This window comes from Anneissia japonica, unplaced genomic scaffold (genome assembly GCF_011630105.1).
Source record: "Anneissia japonica isolate Jap-2015-1 unplaced genomic scaffold, ASM1163010v1 scaffold287709_len1912824_cov184, whole genome shotgun sequence".
Taxonomy (NCBI): domain Eukaryota; kingdom Metazoa; phylum Echinodermata; class Crinoidea; order Comatulida; family Comatulidae; genus Anneissia; species Anneissia japonica.
Window position 1 is genome coordinate 1,840,240 of NW_022751466.1, and position 20,538 is coordinate 1,860,777.

The 20,538-nt window shown below is 32.6% G+C and overlaps 2 protein-coding genes across 14 annotated transcripts in view; both read right to left on the minus strand.

Moving 5' to 3' along the window:
- The window catches only part of LOC117121729 (focal adhesion kinase 1-like), a 72,102-nt gene extending 56,732 nt beyond the window's left edge, over positions 1-15,370 (minus strand). For 2 of the 13 annotated variants that reach the window (XM_033267018.1, XM_033267014.1), the window contains exons 1-5: positions 15,290-15,370; positions 11,405-11,509; positions 7,141-7,188; positions 3,625-3,736; positions 1,873-1,929 (exon numbers count right to left, since the gene is read on the minus strand). In XM_033267018.1, the coding sequence (XP_033122909.1) occupies positions 1,873-1,929; positions 3,625-3,736; positions 7,141-7,188; positions 11,405-11,500 (313 nt within the window). In that variant the 5' untranslated portion in view covers positions 11,501-11,509; positions 15,290-15,370. Of the gene's footprint in view, positions 1-46; positions 317-1,872; positions 1,930-3,624; positions 3,737-4,335; positions 4,448-7,140; positions 7,189-11,404; positions 11,510-13,035; positions 13,072-15,289 lie in introns of those variants that run through there. The other 11 variants (XM_033267019.1, XM_033267016.1, XM_033267025.1 and 8 more) reach the window with 8 other exon arrangements.
- Positions 15,371-17,275: 1,905 nt separating this feature from the next.
- Positions 17,276-19,942, minus strand: LOC117121724 (protein-tyrosine kinase 2-beta-like; the record flags this gene model as incomplete). The annotated part of the gene is given in 3 exon segments (XM_033267009.1): positions 17,276-17,497; positions 17,990-18,077; positions 19,767-19,942. Coding segments are annotated over 3 exon segments (486 nt in total), but the record flags the coding sequence as incomplete, so codon positions are not given.
- Positions 19,943-20,538: the final 596 nt, after the last annotated feature.

Below are 20,538 nucleotides of genomic sequence, written 5' to 3' on the forward strand. Positions count from 1 at the left end.
AACATGATGAATGCTTGATAAAAACAACTAGGCTATAGGCACTTACACACTTCTCTTAGAAAACTTCAGCTGACTATGAGAATAACACACAGGCCTGAAGAAACACAGAGTAATGAACTTTCACACACAGTGGCCGAGGTACTTAAATCAATTGCATTTAAATTATATACAGCCAGTAGTATAGCTCGCCCTCTAACGATGAATGGCCTCGATTGTGGTCTCTCTTTAGGTGTATTGTGTTTCAGATTCAGATTTATTTATTTTGTCCAAAAGGAAATTACAGTGCAAAAATACATTGCAAAAAAAACTTGTATATGTCTCAAAAAGAAGCCAAACCAGTCACTTGTTGCAAAAATTGATTTTGAGTTATTGATAGAGAGTTGAAAAGTAAAATGAGAGCTATAAAATGGTAAAAAAAAAATCATTCAATCCGAAATTTTCTTATGAAGTTACAAGCATTTAAACATACAACTGTTTAAAGAACAGTAATGAGAAATCAGCCATCAAAGTTTATGATTTCGGGCATTTCTCATGCAGAAACTATCATGAAATCCTTACAATGTGTTGTTTTAACATTGAAAACAAAATAGCATGATCTATAGGTAGATAAAGGTTTAGTTTAGTGCAATAAAAAAAAAAATTGACATTCCAGCATGTTTTGGCCATTTTCTCAGAATTTTCAGATTTGCGACAAGTGACTGGTTTGGCTTGTCTTTGCCACGTACTGTATGTGTGTTATAAAACTGGTACTATTATATTTTTGTTTCTGTTGACTGAAATCACCATTTTAGCAACCATAATATTGACAGAAGTACAATGATTAGTGTCTAGTATCTGAGGGGGCTTGTAAAGGAGCAGACAAGTGATCTTACACAAACAAAAAACAACGAGTAGGCCTAAACCTTTCTTTGATTTGAATGTTGAAACTGACTTCTGATTTCAAAGAGCTGGTTCCTGGTAAAGTAGTACATTTTTTTGTCACAGGGCACATACTATACAGCAAACAGACCTTAGCTATGTATTTGTGTGTGCCTATAATAAATAAATATATTCACAAGCATCCCAATAAAAATTATTACTCAGGTATTTCAAATAAATATCAAAACCCTTCACATGTTATACAAAACACACCTCCAGACACATACACATATATACAAAATCCCATACCCACAAATATACAAAATCCTACTGTAGACACACATAAATACAGTAATATATTGACATAGTACATACTATATACGTACATAACCCTCATCCCATACAAAGATACACAAAGATATATGCCAACCAGATAACATATAAGCACCAATTTCATGAATGGGGCATGTTTACTAATAACCATCATACTACTGTATAATAATGAGCAGTCATAGTTTCAAAAAAACATATTTGGTCAAGACAGTTGGATGAAAAAAATTATAGGACCAGAAACAGAACCAAACTATTTGAATAAATATGTTGTTTGATTAAATTAATTACAAATTATAAAAACAATGTAGGTAGGACATCTATGGTAAACTATAACTCCATTACAAATTATCAATCTTTCAAACTTAGGAGAAAAAAAAAGTTTTTCTTTAACTTATGTAATGTTTGAAAAAAACACCTCATGTATGAACAGACTGTAAAATAAATATATAAAATGAAGCAAAAAATAATGAAAAACTACCAAAAATATTAATTTGTCAAGATTAGTAGATGAGTTTATTATTCAATCAAAAAGCAACAATAAATTATTAGGAATAATCACAGCAAGAAATCAATCAATAAAGCTACAATGTGTATGAACTGCAAATACAAACTGGAACATGCAATGAGAAAGGTATAAGTACGGGTGTCAGTTGAACAAAGAAGAGCATTTGTTGTACTTACTAGCATGCCTGCTGCAGTTAGAAGTTGAAGACTTCCTCCTGATAGGTGCAAGTGGGACTAAGCCAATAGATAATCATCAGTTTCTAACACACTTGTTATATAGCTCATGCACAAACATACTAATGGTATATAAAGTCTCTCATTCATCTTCATCACATAACACTCACCTTTTCCTTACAATTTGGAACATTAATATAATGACAGAGTAGATAGTTCAGTGTTTAAATTTTTGCATTTAAATGTACAATAGTCTTAATTAATGCTTACCATTTATTCAATGATATTCACTACTTTTTAATTATATAATAACTTATTAAGATATAAAAACATGTATTAAGCAAACACCAGAAAGACTATACCAACAATTTTCATTCTAAACACGAATTACTGAATTAAAATTGCTTAGTTATTTTATTCTTTTTGGAGTACACTTCACATAAATATGTAATACTATCATCCCTTGTTACTCATAATGTCAAATTAAATACACAAAATATCACATAGGAGAAGAATGCTGATTTGAGCAAGGCAGCTTTTCAAACTTTTATGAAATACTCTGAATGGCTGTCCAATAATTCATGTACCTATAATATGTTTTTATACTTTCTTTAATAATACCCAGTCTCCAACTGTAGTGAATACACTTGGACCCACCACACATAATCTATCACAGCCTCAAATGCAAACATCATAGCTGAATTCACTTCAAGTGTGCAGGAGAGTTAATATTCAATAAGATTTTATATTGACAAACATGCAACACACACACACATTTTATTTCACTTGCTAAAACACGCACTGAGGAATGTGTGTTAATTCATTAGACCATGCAACACGGAGATACAAGCAAACTTTTATGGGTCAATATGTTAGCAGCTTACTAAATGCACCGCAACTTACTTATTTGCAATCATTCAATTAATACAATTTGGAATAATTTATAATACAACTACTCCTTCTGGACACCCTACTTATGTTAACACTTTTCTGGAGATGGTCAATAATCTTTTAATAATAAGGTCAAATCCTATGGGGAAATAGCCATATTTTAGGGTATTCAATTTTAATGCAAAGGAAAACTCCAATAATATGATGGAGTTTCATTGCAACCCACTTATCATAACATACCTCCCACTTACATGCTAATCCACTAGGAATGACTTCCTACAGGACTCATTCCTGCACAGAGGTTACTATTTACAGAGGTCAATCAGGATTACAAAGGTCATCCAATCACATAAATCTTGCAAAACATTCTTAACTTAATATTAATACTTGATAGAATCTCATCATAAATAGGTGATATGTCATCACAATATAAGTGACATGAATAATCTTCAAATACAGTACAGTATTATTCATCTTAAACCCTAGTGAATACAATTTTATAGAAATGTTAACCAATGATTTGTTTTAATGGCCATTCAGAAACACTCTAAAATTACAGCTTTAAATTTCCTATACAACTAGTCACTCTATTAGGCACTACAATAATAATATCAAAATTAAAATTTGACTTTACCATTACTTTTTTTTATATTTTTATATTTTTTTCCTTGGCATTGTTCTATGTTTCCTTGTAATATTTTTTTTTCTGTTCTTATCATTTTGAGATATTTCTTATAGAAACTTAAACAGATTACATTTCTATCTAAAGCAAATTAAGTTTCATTTTCAGAACACAATTATGAAGAACATACATCGTACCTAATTTAATATAGACTTTAATAAAAAAATAAAAAAATAACCTACCTTGAGGTTTCACAACAGATTCTTCATTTTGGGAGAAGAGTCGACAATATCCATCAATTAAGTCCGCCATGTCTTCAGCAATGCTTGGGGATGGTGTTGTAATATACACAGCCTAAAAAAAAATATTCATAATTCCATTAAATATTTTTGTCCAAACTATTGTGTGACAATAATACCCGTGATATGCCCAGTGGGTGTGATATGTCATAATCATGCCAATATGCGAGGTGCTGTCACAAAATGAGTCTTGTAGAACCAAACACGAAAAATTTATAATTGCGATTCAAATGGATTTCATTTGTATTAAAGCTTTATTAAAGATTTTGGATGTTCCTAGGCCTGTCTCTTAGAAATGTTAACCAATGATTTGTTTTAATGGCCATTCAGAAACACTCTAAAATTACAGCTTTAAATTTCCTATACAACTAGTCACTCTATTAGGCACTACAATAATAATATCAAAATTAAAATTTGACTTTACCATTACTTTTTTTTATATTTTTATATTTTTTTCCTTGGCATTGTTCTATGTTTCCTTGTAATATTTTTTTTTCTGTTCTTATCATTTTGAGATATTTCTTATAGAAACTTAAACAGATTACATTTCTATCTAAAGCAAATTAAGTTTCATTTTCAGAACACAATTATGAAGAACATACATCGTACCTAATTTAATATAGACTTTAATAAAAAAAAAAAAAAATAACCTACCTTGAGGTTTCACAACAGATTCTTCATTTTGGGAGAAGAGTCGACAATATCCATCAATTAAGTCCGCCATGTCTTCAGCAATGCTTGGGGATGGTGTTGTGATATACACAGCCTAAAAAAAAATATTCATAATTCCATTAAATATTTTTGTCCAAACTATTGTGTGACAATAATACCTGTGATATGCCCAGTGGGTGTGATATGTCATAATCATGCCAATATGCGAGGTGCTGTCACAAAATGAGTCTTGTAGAACCAAACACGAAAAATTTATAATTGCGATTCAAATGGATTTCATTTGTATTAAAGCTTTATTAAAGATTTTGGATGTTCCTAGGCTAAATAGAAACAGAGTATGATCACTTTATAATTCAGACTTCTGAAAACACTGACTTGGGAGAAAATCACCTCTAAAAATAAACTGACAACTTTTTTGTTATTTTTTTTTTTATCATTTTGTCATAAACTCACAAATCCATTCCTCTATGCAACACATCAGTCATTATAAGAAAGTATAATACATACTCCAAGTATTGAAATACACGCCATCGTGTTGGGATTCTATATTTCGACATTAATTATGTCATCATCAGGAATCATCATTCCTGATGATGACATAATTAATGTCGAAATATTGAACATTCCTGATGATGACATAATTAATGTCGAAATATAGAATCCCAACACGATGGCGTGTATTTCAATACTTGTAGTATGTATTATACTTTCTTATCTGAGATTAATCAGTGGACCTTTCGGTTTCAGTCATTATCATACCATATTCCATCATGTATGATCACAACAACAAAACACAGCTTTCTTTAATGGACCTAAATACTGGCTATCATTACCCAATTCTATTACTGTACAAATATCACTCATATGTCCACATTCAAGATCAAGTTGAAAGAAAAATTTATAAACACATACAATGCATAGATTTTTAAATTCACTATTATGAACATCTTTTTGAATTATGTAATGTTTTTATTGATTTGTCTTGTAATTTAACTTTGTTTTCTTTATTTAATTATTTTATTTGTTTACTTAATAAAACCGAACTTTTTTACAAGCTTTGCTTCCTTGGTTTCCAGTACTCATGTTGTTAATTTTTTTAATCTGCTCTGAAAATTTGCTATAATGTAATATACCATAGACCTTATTGATTAAATATATAAAAAAAAATATCTAAACACATTTTGGTCAAAACATGACTTCATAATCTTGTTGAATACACCAAATTTACTTGGTGTACAAGACAACTCATTTGGTCATGACACCTCACAAAGGAGAATGAAATATATCTGTTAGTTGTGTGTGAGGACAAAGCCGCAAAGGTTTGAATATACATTTATCTTAAATCCTACCAAAATCAGAATTTTTAAATTAATATCATGTCAATACCTCCAGATGATTAAAAGCGTTTGGTTTATATGACATTTATACAATGTGTTTACTTGTTACGTTTCGCATACCCAGTCACAATTAAAATTTTGTACAAAGAAAAACAACTATGAACAAATGCAAATCTATATTCATAATCATATAAAACTTTAAATAAAATGGCAAAATAAAAATAGAACAAGAAAACTCATATGAATTATGAGATTCTTCAAGAAACAGTAGATATTAAAATGAAAATAAGGCCAAATAAAAAAAATTATTGTGTTGGCCACGCCCGACTGACCCAAATTTTAAGAAATTCAGGGTCGGCATTTTAGATTTTTTGTTTTCGACTACAAAGTACAAGGAACAATATTTTTTTTTTTATGAACTAATAAGGCTGGAATAGCCTTGAACTAGGCTAGGGGGCCAAGGCCTTTTTTGGTGTATGGTAAGCGATGTGAATCCAAATTGTTGTATTATATGTGTATTTTCTACTTTTAAGCGGAAACACATTTTTGGTTTAAACAAATTTTTCTACCGACCTACCGATTTTTTGGATTTTCCCAAAACGTGGCCAACACAAAAATAGTAATATTAATATGTAGTAGTTGCCGTAGCAGTTATAGTAGTAATGATATGCAAAGGCTAACCAAGAAATAGGAAACACATTAAGCTATCATAAGAAAGAAGGGTATCAATTACATAACAACAATAACCTTTAACATAACTAATAACAATAACGGATGGTGAACTTTACATGTTTTTGCCTTGATTTCACATACTGTAAGCAGCAGAAGTGCTTATGTGTGCTGTTGTTGTTGTTAAAAGATGAAAACTAATTATTTGAAAAGATGTGTACAGTAGTAATAATTTAAAATTTTTATAGTGCAAATTTCACAATGTTAAAATCAAATGTGCTCATGAATGAAAGGTATTGATAACACTACACAACACACCAACATACTATATTGTACACATCAGTGCCGGCACAACACTTACTTAATTCCACAACACGGTAGGCCTACTTAGTGTTTTCTTTATTTTACTAATAATAATTCATCATTTATCTGACAAAAGGTAAATTCTATGTCTCTGAAATAAATTGTCAAATTTTACTATATTTAAAAGCACAGATTTTGTACTGTTTTATGATTTTTGTAATTCTTTATTAAAAAAATAAGTGTAGGCCTAGACCTACACTGTAGTGGCTGATTTAATGGTGGCAAAATGCTTCTTTCAATGTTTTCTGTATTACTATATTGGCTGAAATAAAGAAAAAAATTGTTAAAAGCTAAAATTTTATGAAAAAGAAAATTATATTAAATTTATGTTCTTGAGCCTCACATTTACTCCTGCTGATAAGTGGTCAATTGTTGTCAGATTTGTTAACTTAGTTTCGTATTCATAACATATACTTACATGAAAATCTATGGGGTCATTTCCAGCAAAATTGTCTGGGGAAGGAAACTACAGGAGAGAAAAAAACACCATGACAATTACCAACAAGATTAACACGTTGCTGTGCCATAAAAGAGAAAGAGACCGAACACACTAATTGCAGGCACCCTGATAATTTGATAGATGAATGGAAAACTGTTCTGGTCCACAGGATTTGACAGGTAATAGAAAGACAAGCAGATAATTTCACAGGTAGCAACAGGTATAAACAGGTATAATATAACCAAAGGAATTGATAAAAAATATATCAAGAGGTAACCAAAGGATTTGAAAGGTATAATAAAACCAAAGGAATTAACTAGTTTATACCGAAGGACATGGCAGCTATATTATATCAATAGGTAACTAAAGGAATTGGTAGGTATAATATAACCACAGTAAATGATAATTACGCAGGCCCGTAGCGTGGGAGGGGTTAAGAGGGTTATGATGAATTGCCCAACAACTGGAGAAGGTCCGCATTTAAAAACAAAAAATTGATTTCCATAGATATATTTATAATGTTCTCCAGATTATCGGAGACCTTACAAGGCATTAGCCGGCATTTCTTAAGCTTTTCCCAGCTAACAATATGACGTTATTGTATAATGGTTTCCAAAGGGTCCACTTTACCACTGAAACAAACTTCCCACAAATGAAGTCACGCTACGGGCCTCAGTATGGTATATTATAGCAAAGGAATTGATAAGTATAATATATCAATAAGGTAACTAGAGAAATATATTAAGTAAAGGAGTAAAATATAACCACAGGAGTTTATGAACAGAGGAAGTAACTGGTATAATATAATCAAAGAAAATGGTAGTTATAATAAAACCAAGGATTTGAAAGGTATAATACAACCAAAGAAATTAGTTGGTATAATATTGCCAAGGGAATTGATAGGTATATCAGTAGGTAACCAAAGGAAATGATAGGCATAATACAAAGGACTGGTATAATAAAACCAAAGGAATTGATGTATAATATCAATAGGTAACTAAAAGAATTCGTAGGTATACCACAAAGTGATAAGTATGATATAACCAAAGGAATTGAAAAATATGGCAACCAAATGAATTGAGAGGTAATGTATGTTGACAATAGGAACTGATGGGTTTGATGATCTTAGGAATGGGCAAGAATGACCACATGAAGAGACAGGTATGATCACATGATTTTACAGGGTGACCACATAAATAACACTTAGGTATGAAAACATAAATTGGAAATGATGGTGACAAGAAATAGACAGGTATTGACAGTTATAAAGATCATTAAAAATGGTTACATGACAATCAATGAAATTATGGTTGTTTTATAAGATCACAGAATGTACACAAGGATAGTGAAGAGGATGTGAAAGAAAAAAAAAACAAAGCTGTGAGGTAGAATAGTGTGTTTCCATTATCCATTCTTATAACACACCTAAATAGATCCCTGTCATTTGATTGGTAGATTTCATATAACGTGACATTGGTTATTCATTCCATTTCGTCACTTATCGTTGATTCCATATAGATGCATTTTTTTTATCCATTCATTTTTATCGAATGCATGGTACCTAGGAAACAAAATGACTTCAACCTAATACCATCTTTTGATTGGTTAAAAAGACGTGGGACTGACTTTTTCCGAAATGTTTAAATCCATTAAAATGACGTCAGGTCACCTATAATCTCTCAGGCAGTGGTTGGTAAGGCCTACTTCTTGCTGAAACTGTCTTAGCAGGGTGCAAACTATCAGAGATTTTGTTTACTGTAAAGTATTTTAGTTGCCTGGATGATACCTCAAAAACTAGCTCAAATTTGCGCAAAATCTGTGTGGAATTCGGCCCTTATTTTCGAAAATGCACTGACGGATTTCTAGTCTAAGGCCTAGCCCTAGGGCCAAGGCTAGGTTTTGTGAGAAGGATATAGCCTATTCCCCAAGTGGGCAACAGACCTTACTTTTACAGTTCGGGACACTTGCTTGGAAGATGATCAAATGACAAGGATCAGGTGTGTCATAAAACAAATAATGAACATTTTGTATTCGTGCAATAGAAAGAATGTTTTCATTCGTTGAAAGGTTGACTGTTCTATTCAACGAGGCTCCACATTGTTGAATGGAACAGTCAATCTTTCAAATATGAAAATATTCTTCCCATTGCACTCATAAATATTCATTATCTGTAAACTTAGTGGAAATATAAAACAGTGCAATTTAATACAATACAAGAGCATACTCAAATGGCAATTGAAGTTTGCAAACAATTACCATGGTTCACTAGAAATTAACAATAAAACATACTGCAATGCTTTCTTTGAAAGTTCTACTAAAAACATATACAATAGTGTTGTGGGTTAACATACACAACTGTAAAAGATGCAGGCAGAGAAACTTTACACAAAGGGTTCAGGTTGACATACATAATGTGATGAACACAGGGGTGGGGGTGTACACACTATAAAACAATCCCCCTGAAAATTTGTTGAGCAAAACATTGCAGTCCAGTGAAAACATTGTGTTCAAGCAACTTGCAAAACTTACATGACAACCTGACAAGCAACTTTATTATTATAATAATAATTATTATTATTATTATTATTATTATTATTATTATTATTATTATTATTATTATTATTATTATTATTATTATTATTATTATTATTATTAAAATTATTGTTATTAAATATTTGAGCAGTTTTATCTGGTTTGATTATTGTTATTATTATTATTATTATTATTATTATTATTATTATTAAAATGAAATATATAATTTCACATGCGAACACAAATTGCTTTTTGTTTTAGTTTGTGGTGTGAGTGACACCAGACACTTGCTATGCCTACAGTGTATTCACATACAGGAATATATAGGTACACAAGGATAGGTTTTTTATAGACATTTTCCACACTGACTTAGGGAAGGGGCTAAGTTACTGGTATAATTTTCATTCACTCATTTACAGCTTCAATTTTGACATGGATATAGTATGCTGTGAGCCAACAATAATCATGCTAGACACAAAAATACACAAGAAGAAGAAAATGAAATATATAAATTTACATGTACAGTAGTAATCTGACAGAATTCAAAAGGTTATGTAATCATCGTAATGTGATACATGATGACAGAGGAAATATACAGTATACAAATTTCTTAAGCCGGGCACCCACTGCTTTGTAAGGCTGTCGTATGACAAATCCCACAGGCTTAAGTAGCAGCGGGCTTAACTTGGGACAGCAAGAAAAAAAAGAGAGCTGGGGGCCTGTTTCTACAGGTCCTCAACAGGTGAGACAATACAATAAACAGCTGCACCTTGTGTTTGCTCCAAGCCTTTTGAGGTTGATTAGTATGCTAGTATGAAGCAGGCTTAAGATGACAGTTACATTCTCTAAGCAAGAATGTAACATTAGAAGCAATCAGCTTTTTATAATGGATTTGATTGGAGTGGATAATACAGTAATAATAAAAATAAATATAATGATTTCTGAATTCTTCTAGGAACACTGTTTTTTGATGTTTTAAATATTTGCTCTTGGACTTTTTGTTGTCATTATTACCCTCACCTCTCCAAAGGAGAGGTAAAGTATATTGCAATAGGGTGTATCTGTTTGTGGTGTGTGTGTCCTTCCGGGCTCAAAAACTGCTGGATCGATTGATTTACTCTAAATTTTCACACATTGACTATGTTACATGTATCTCGGTCATCCTCGAATATGGTGATGATTGGAAGATGCAGATTTTAGAATGTTATTTATATTTTCCGGCTGCAAAAGACTGAGCCAACTTGAGGGGATTGTTCAACCAAGTCGTTTGGCTAGGCTGAGGTAACTCAAGCGGATTGACCAGTGGGGTCCTTTTGGTGGTGAATTGGACAGTACACCACAATCCTCTTCTGTTTTCTTTCAAAAAGTACTGCACTCTTTAACATGCACATGGGCCATTGGACTAACAGTTTGAAAGTCGCATGCGAAAAGATGGTATGCTCCTAAAACTTGTATTTCAGTCCTGGAATTGAAACACAAGGCCAGTAGCAGATGGGATTGAATCGAAGGACCACGGTTATGTCGAGATCTCCGCGGTTCAGTACACACATTCAGTGACTACCACCAGTTTAGCCAACGATGATGCCATTAATGTGTTGTGTATCTTATTTCAGTAGAATTAGTATCAAATAATTATTAGAACAAAAATATTGAATAAGTTACAAAATATTTCTTTACTTCTTTCGTTTAACTGTTCCCTGGTACAACATACCTCATTTGCACCTGTGATCTTCAGTTGCAGTAACCCTTTCTTGTCTTTATCTTTCGTCAAACTTTGCACTGACAATACCTGACTAAAATCCGCCATCTTTGTTGGCTGAAAAACAAAAGGAGATAAAAAAATTGTGGATTATAAATAGGTCATTGTTTTCGTATGATGTCAGGGAAATGTTAGTGCTCACCAAGTAATAACAACATTACTAATAGACTGATCCGATGATACAAACATGGCACTGATCACAAAACCTATCTTTGATAAACAGAGAGCAAGGCAGACAGCAGAGTCTCCATTGCATTTCATGCAATGAGGTTGTTTCCATATAATCAATGTTAAGCTGTGAACTTACTGCGTCGTGTGACATTCGCACGACGAATCTAACTCCACTCCCTGTGAGGGCTAGACGAAGCAACACCTTCTGCTGATTTCCGGATCATCATTAAAAAAGATCCGCTGCGCATTCATCGTCGCGTTGCAATCTTTATAAATTCACATCGGTTGACAACCGTCGGGTGCAGAGTGTACCCGGCTTTAGACAGCATGATGCATAAAACTAGGCCTATCGTAGATCATCTCAAGTTGTGGTAACTCCCCCAGCAAATTGTACTTATCTTTCCACTGCCCCTCCTTCCTGGCACTAAGTGACTACCACTGCTTCTGCCACTCCTTCCCATAACCAGAACGTTTCAAAGTAACCATCTCACCGCTTAATTATCATTATTAAACAAATTATATGCTTATGTACAGTGCAGTGTTTAAAACAAGCAGTCATGCATTTATTCTCTCACATACAACATGCCCAACAAAAAATAATTAAGGCTCAACATAACATTAAGTGACATTCAGATGTTAATTTAAGAACCAACTGCAAACTTCCATAGAAATAATAGAATATGGTGTATTGGTGGTTTGGATATTGTAGTGCTTATCAATATAAAAAGTTTCACCTTTAACGTGATACTTGTTTCTCACAAACCATAATCCCTTCAAAAAATATATTATGTATGTGATCATTAATATCAAGTTTTAGTTCTTGGTCTGTGGTATGTAATCACACAAATTGATAATAACTACAAATTGAGGAAATTAAACTCAAAATAACTTTAGGGTGTAAAATTTATAAGCACATTTTCAATTCTTTTTAAAAATGAAATTGTCTCTACAATATTTACCTTGCCTTTTTACCTCCTACATTATTTATATTTCTTCCTTTAAAAATTTTCTGTTTTGCTTTTATTTTAACAATGCAAGACTGAAAGTGGCTATAATTAATTTTGAATAATCAGAAGATAGCTAAAGTGTACTGTTAAAAATCTAGTGCTTAGGAACTGTGTAATATATCTTATCATTCAGTGTTAAGTACATTCTCCAAGAGAAACCACTATGCAAGTTACTTTATTATTAGCACTATTTTACCTTTACGTTGTTCAAATGTAAGATGTTAAATTTTGCTGATACTAGTGTTATATCTTCTGTCACCACAAAACAAAAATAACAACGTATTTGTTAATGACTGATTGGAATCTTAATAACAGTGAAGCTTATTATTGAAACCGTTGACGATGACAACTAATTAATTACACTATTATTTTGACACTCCTTATCACAGCATATCAATACTATACCTTAAATGGAAGGCTTCTATGGCTGTTGTTGGAACCCTGAGAATGCAACACAATACACTCATGACATGACCCCTGACACCAATCTACAAACAACATCTTTCTGCATGCTTTACACTGACACAGCAATATATCCTATATTCCATGTAATATGTTATATTATGTAATGCCTAGAATGCACAGCTTAATACATTAACTACAAAGCATACTATAGACATAACTAAGGTTGTTGCCCAAATATTGGTAAATAAATCAATTAAATTTCTTTGTATGAAATATGTAAGTTACAATTCATTCTACAGGTATGGTGGTATTTAATTATTACAACAAATTACTTTGAAAAGAGCATTTAGGAAAGTTAACCCTCTAGATACCGTCTTCGACTGTAGTCGAAATTGACCTCAAACCGAGAATTCCCATTTTCGACTGCAATCGCAATTTCGTGACTAAAAAATAGGTGGTTTTCAAATCACTCTTCTGTTTTTATTTTAGCTCCAATACGTCAGAAATTTTTAAAAACACGCATGCGTGAAGCTTTTGTCTTTCGAAATCTGTGAAGAACTCACATGCGCTTATATAAAAATTTTTAGAAATATCAATTTGAAATCGTTATTAATTTCAAAAATTTTTCGAAATGGCCGCACAAGATGTGTACACAGCTGAGCAAGCGATTGACCTGATTTTTAATTCAGACAGCGATGAAGGTGAATTTTTAGATGTGCAAGACTTAGACGTGCCTGTTAGCGATGATGACGGTGGGGCTTCAAGCAGTTCTGACGGCGGAGATGTTCTTGATGAAGATGAGCCTAGGCCTAGAAATGTGAGGGTAGTCGACGCTTTTGAATGGAAAAATCGCGCTTATAGTTATGGATGGTTGGGTAAATAAATTATATAACTGTGTGGAATAGGAATGTTTTATATTTGTTTCTATTTTTTTTTGGCTATAATTTATTTTTTTGGGGTTTTTGCTGACGATTTATATGTAGCATTTTTCTGTCATTTCTATTATATATTATATATATTATATCATATTATATTACGAAAAAAAATTCCCAAAAATATAAATTCACATCAAATGAAAGCTTATTCTATAAGCTTTCTTTGTTTTTAGAAACATTTTTCTGTATAATTTACAGAAAGATCCCAAAAATCCACAAGAACGACTTATTCTCATAAAAAGCAAAAAACCTTGTTACACTGCAAAAGAATCCGGTATTCAAGGGTTTGCACTATAAAAGAATCCGGTATCCAGAGGGTTAAACAGCAATTGGGAACGTTAAAGAGCATAAAAAGCTGAAGAGAAATATATTGTTAGTCTGCAAATATTATATTGACTTAGCATGTTCATCATCAACACTGGAAATGAAACTGCACAACGATACAAACAGAAGACCTGTAAAACACTCACTTAATAGCTATGCACAGTTTCATAAGCTGGTGTACAGTCTACTACTAATTAATACTTCAAGACTAAATTCAACAATCATTATCAGCCATATATGTCACAGATAGTTGCTAGCTTTTAGTAGCCATACAACACAGAGGCCTACTCACAAGGCAGCCAGATGGTACCATGCTTATTTTTTTCACAATTTTGTTGAGCAATAGGTTTCTGAGTTCAGCGGACTTTCTTTGCTCTTTATGTTGCTGCTTGTCAACAACAATTCAAATATCAAGGATTTGGTGAAATATAAAATAAATATTAAACACAAATCAATCTAAAAAAAAATCCTATTAAAACCAACAAAATCTAAAATGATGGGAATGTAAGAATTGAAAATAAATGGAAGAAGTAAAATCTAGAAATCCTACAAAATTCAAATAAAACAATGAATTCTAACTTAAGGCACTGTGACACTTGCACAAATTTTGGTCTTATATAGCATGCAAAGGCATGTTATTTAATGGCACACAGCTGGGTCAAAGCAACAATGGTGATGAGTTTGTGCCATGTCGTACCATTTGTCAGAGCTAAGTTACAAACAGTTCACAAAATGCATAACGTGCCAATATCTGACACCTTCGCTCTGACTCTGACCCTGCCTCTGCTGGCCTTCTCCTTAAGTGCTGACAACACTACCAAACTACAGTAGGTCCACTATCCACCGACACAATATGCATGATATTACTAGTCGTGCAGGCGACTGTTCTAATTTAAAATTTTTAACAGATGAACTGAATAATGTACATACATTAAGTATCATTATGACTGCACAAGTAACTAATTTTTAATGAATTTATGTAAAAATAGACTCACAGTATTGGCTTTGTCTGTTAAACAGCTTATGCCATCATCAGGACCTATTACCAGCTCAACTGAGATACTCCAACCAGTCTGCCAAAATAATAATAAACATCATCAATCATGTAAGGATATAAACATATGAAAACAGTCCAACCCAGCTCCTTCAATCTCTAAAATAACATACGAAACCTTTTATTATTTATGTTTTGTGTTAATTTTCAGCCCTATATTTTAGTTTTGGTATATTGCACTTATGAAAATAAAAAAGAGAAACCGTTCACAGAAGACTTTAAAAATAGCTTAACTAGGGTACTCTTTACAAACCTGCTCATAGAAAAAGTTAAATGTGACTCGATCCTTCTCCATTAATTCATGGGTGCTTCTTGGAAGATACCGCAACCTTAGCATGTACCTGCAAGAAATAAAGCCAACAATGATTATTCTAAGAAAAATGTTGCAACATTTTGAAGTTTTCAAAAAAGTTAGAATTAGCATTGAATTTTCATAATGGTAGGATGGTTCCTGAAGTCTAATGTTAATTTTATGAGTCGTATGTGTGTGAACGTAAGTGGAGGACTATCAGTAAGGGCATGTAATTCACTGATTGGTTGCTGCTCTCCTTGTATTTCAGCTGGAGGGCTGAAATGCAAATTATGACAGTGCAGCATCTTTCGGATGAGACATTTAAGTTGTTGGGTCCCGTGTGCATTATGGCCCATGTGCAAGTTAAAGAACGCAGTACACTCTCCAAAAAAGAGATTCCTAATTCACCACCAGAAGGACCCCACTGGAAATAAGTCTTCGGACTTAGTGGGTTATCCTTGGTAAGATCTACGCTAAAAATACTCCTATATGCCTATATATAATACACTGTAACAACACGGTTCTAATCACCCCAGGCTATGTTACGTTTAGTTTGAAACTTAGCAATATTATCCAAGGAGTGGGGAGGGGATGGGGGGAGGTCCAAATCAAGCAAATCAATTTTATATTTCATTTTCAAGTTTAGATCTAAGTGAAGATGTGTATAAGAGACAGCCCCCTAAATCTGCCATTGAATACGTATGTAAATTTATAAAATATTTTTTTAAATAATTTGCACTTACCCTTGTATTTTCTATAACACTTTTTGGGAGAAATTTCTTGAGACCAATTTCTTTCCTTCGGTTTAAGAAAAAAAATGAGTAGCTGATATACATTATTAATATTTAGTCTATTATACAATACTCAATACAGTTCACTCCATACGACCTTTAATCCCTAAAAGTTTGAGGTGGTGTCAGGGTTAGGTCTCCACTTAAAGAGTTAGCTTGTGTTAAAACTATGACGATTGTTATTTGGTTCTTTGAAAAAAGCGGTTATGAATTAGAGAGGTCTTCGAATTAGAGGGGTCTCAAATTATAGGGTGCACTGTACTTGTTGATACAAACACTAGTGTGCAAGTCAACAAATTTGTATTTCTTCTTCAATATATCAATCAATGATATGAATATATAACATAACACATAATCCTTGAAAGTTTGGGGTGGTGTCAGAGTTAGGTCTCCACTTAGAGGGTTAGGTTGTGTTAAAAAAATTGACGAATGTTATTTGGTTCCTTGAAAAAGCGATTATGAAATTGAGCAGTCTCAAATTAGAGAGTGTGCTGTACTTGTTGATACAAACACTAGTGTGTAAGTCAACTAATTTGTATTTATTTTTCAACATATCAATCAATGATATGAATATATAACATAACACTAGAGTATAGTCACCCTATAGAGTGCATATCTCCGCCGTCTGCCTGAAAGCCGACTAATACGCGTACAGCGTTTATAGGCAATTCCACTTTCTTTTATACTCGAGATAATTTTCACATTTTTTTAGAATTTCTGTAACCATGACCACCTTATCCTTTGAAATTTTAACCCCAAAATTTAATCACCTTTTCTTTACATCAATATGTACCACTCCACTAAATATTACAATGATTCATTCATTAGTTTTTGTGTAATCCTGCTAACAGGTAGCGGTAAATACATAACTTCCTTGACAGAAATAATAAACTGGAAGTTTTGATACATTTGATACATACTCTAAATACTCAAAATTTGCTTTTTTGTCGAGTGCAACATGTGGCATATCCTTGAAGAACCTCCTCATTTCCAAGCAGCCTAACTGTATTGGTATGTCTTGATCACCCAGTGTTTCCGCAACTTCATTCATGTAATCCTGACGAACCTGATACAGAAAATATTAATACTTTAAAATTAGTTGTAACATCCATATACTTTATTTATATTACAATTAAAGTAAAATCTTATCTTTTTATTATTTTTATGTGCACAGTTTTAAGCTGTCATTAACCAAATCGCTAAACCCTAACTTAAGCTGAACTCTAGCTAAGCTTTTAGCTGAAAAGCTAATGAATTATAATTCATTGTTTATATTCCTTTGTTTTTGTGCAAATAAAACTTCAATTTGGCTAATCACTTTCATGCTTTTAATTACAAAATTGTAAAACATTTAAAATGTAAAAAAAAAATAGAACCAGCATAACTTTGGAAGGGCCAGTATCTTGTTTTTCTTACTGGCCCTGCTGACCACTAAGGTTTGGAGGTTAATTTTCAGCCCTATATTTTAGTTTTGGTATATTGCACTTATGAAAATAAAAAAGAGAAACCGTTCACAGAAGACTTTAAAAATAGCTTAACTAGGGTACTCTTTACAAACCTGCTCATAGAAAAAGTTAAATGTGACTCGATCCTTCTCCATTAATTCATGGGTGCTTCTTGGAAGATACCGCAACCTTAGCATGTACCTGCAAGAAATAAAGCCAACAATGATTATTCTAAGAAAAATGTTGCAACATTTTGAAGTTTTCAAAAAAGTTAGAATTAGCATTGAATTTTCATAATGGTAGGATGGTTCCTGAAGTCTAATGTTAATTTTATGAGTCGTATGTGTGTGAACGTAAGTGGAGGGCTATCAGTAAGGGCATGTAATTCACTGATTGGTTGTTGCTCTCCTTGTATTTCAGCTGGAGGGCTGAAATGCAAATTATGACAGTGCAGCATCTTTCGGATGAGACATTTAAGCTGTTGGGTCCCGTGTGCATTATGGCTCATGTGCAAGTTAAAGAACGCAGTACACTCTCCAGAAAAGAGATGGGGATTGTCTCACGGTGTACTTCCTAATTCACCACCAGAAGGACCCCACTGGAAATAAGTCTTCGGACTTAGTGGGTTATCCTTGGTAAGATTTACGCCAAAAATACTCCTATACTCCTATATATAATACACTGTAACAACACGGTTCTAATCACCCCAGGCTATGTTACGTTTAGTTTGAAACTTAGCAATATTATCCAAGGAGTGGGGAGGGGATGGGGGGAGGTCCAAATCAAGCAAATCAATTTTATATTTCATTTTCAAGTTTAGATCTAAGTGACATTATATCATAATTATTGTGCTACCATTCACACAGTATATATATCAACCAAGTTAATTTGACTTTCATCAATCAAATAAAAAACATTAGTGAATGATTTAAAAAAAAAAAACAATGTTCAATCAAATCTACATAGTAATTTATTTGACCAACAATGACACCGGGCCACACCAGTAATTCAATAACCATCTTAAAAGCTTTCAAAAATGTAATGCAGGTATTATTCATTAATTGTCAGTCATATCAGCTTTTCTAGTTCTCTTTTGGTCTATAGACATAGAAATACTCTTCATTTAATCCATTGCTGGAAATTACATAGCCCATACAGTTATCTCGAAAATTTTCGATTATACAGTTGAATTCCTCTAGGAATAAAAGGCTGAGGGTGATGGTTTGTGTTGGCGACCGGTACCTTAAGTCTACCACTACGTTCTATAATGCTTCCTACGACCACCGGATGGAGGGGATGACTATCATTCAGCACCCCCTCAAACTTGATCGCCAGTCGCTCGTAGTAGACAGAGTGCACCGATCGCAAAGGGTGAACCAATCAACCTTTCACCTTTACGGATAAACTTATGCAACATTTCCCAATCCCCTCCCGAAATGTTTCCACCCCAGAAAATAAGACAATAGTTCAAGACCCCCATAATAACAGAATTTGAAAAGGATCTCAAAATATTCTCACAAACATTAAAAGAGTTTTAACTTCCTTAAACAGAACATTCGAACATTAAGTTTCTTAATTAAATAGTCCATATAACAGTTCCAAGTAAGCCTATTATCAAAGATAATTCCCAAATAAATTGCTCAACCTGCTCAATACATGAATTGTAAATAGTAATACATTTATAGAAATATTTTTTCTGAAATCGATTACCATTTCTTTCCTGGGAACATGAATGTGAAGTTATTTATATTACAAGTACTGGCCAAAAAGGCAAGAAAATTGATAACTTCCTTTATAACTACTGCAACAATACTTATCACAACATTGCAAAATAATACCATTAAAAAAACAGGACACAAAACATTTCCAAACAATCTGTTGACTGTTTACCTCCATTCTAGTGTCGGATGTATAGTTTCATATTTACGTCGCACTTGGCCTACAGTCAATTCTTGATGTAACCAATGGCTCTCATCACTGTGCAGATGTTGCAGCCTGATTGCATACGAGCCTTCAAAAGTAAGCTTTGATTTAGATAACCTGCCAACTACTGCACGTATAACACTCTGAAATCAAATTAGAAACAATCTAAATTTACATGATCCAATAAACTGTAATTTTTTTTTGTCTAAATGTGATGCTTATTTTCAAAGTAACAATTTAATGATTTATAAATTCCATTCACTGGCTGCATACATTATTTTGTTTTGCAAAAATACAGAGCAATTTGCTGTTGACTGAAACTAGGAGTCAGAGCATTCTAAAATGTATTTTCAGTGCAGAAAATACTGTAGCTAATTCCTTAATAATAAGCTATGTGGAATGCAGTTATTCTGAAATCTGTCTCATTGTGTAGTTTGATTATAGGTTAAAAGTTATATAATTTATTTATTTATTTATTTATTTCATTTCAACAAACCAACAGCGAATCATCGAAAATATATAAAATTTAAATATATATCAAATATATAGATGAAAGAGTACAAAAATCTCACCTATTCAAATGATTAATAATAATAGAACGAAATATAGACAACTATTGTGAAAAATGTCAATATTAGAGGTTAAAATAAGAGAATTATATTGAAGAGAAAGTCTAGAAATAAAACTACGTTTACAGACATCAACTCTACAAAAGGGGACATTAAAGGTAGGACAGGAA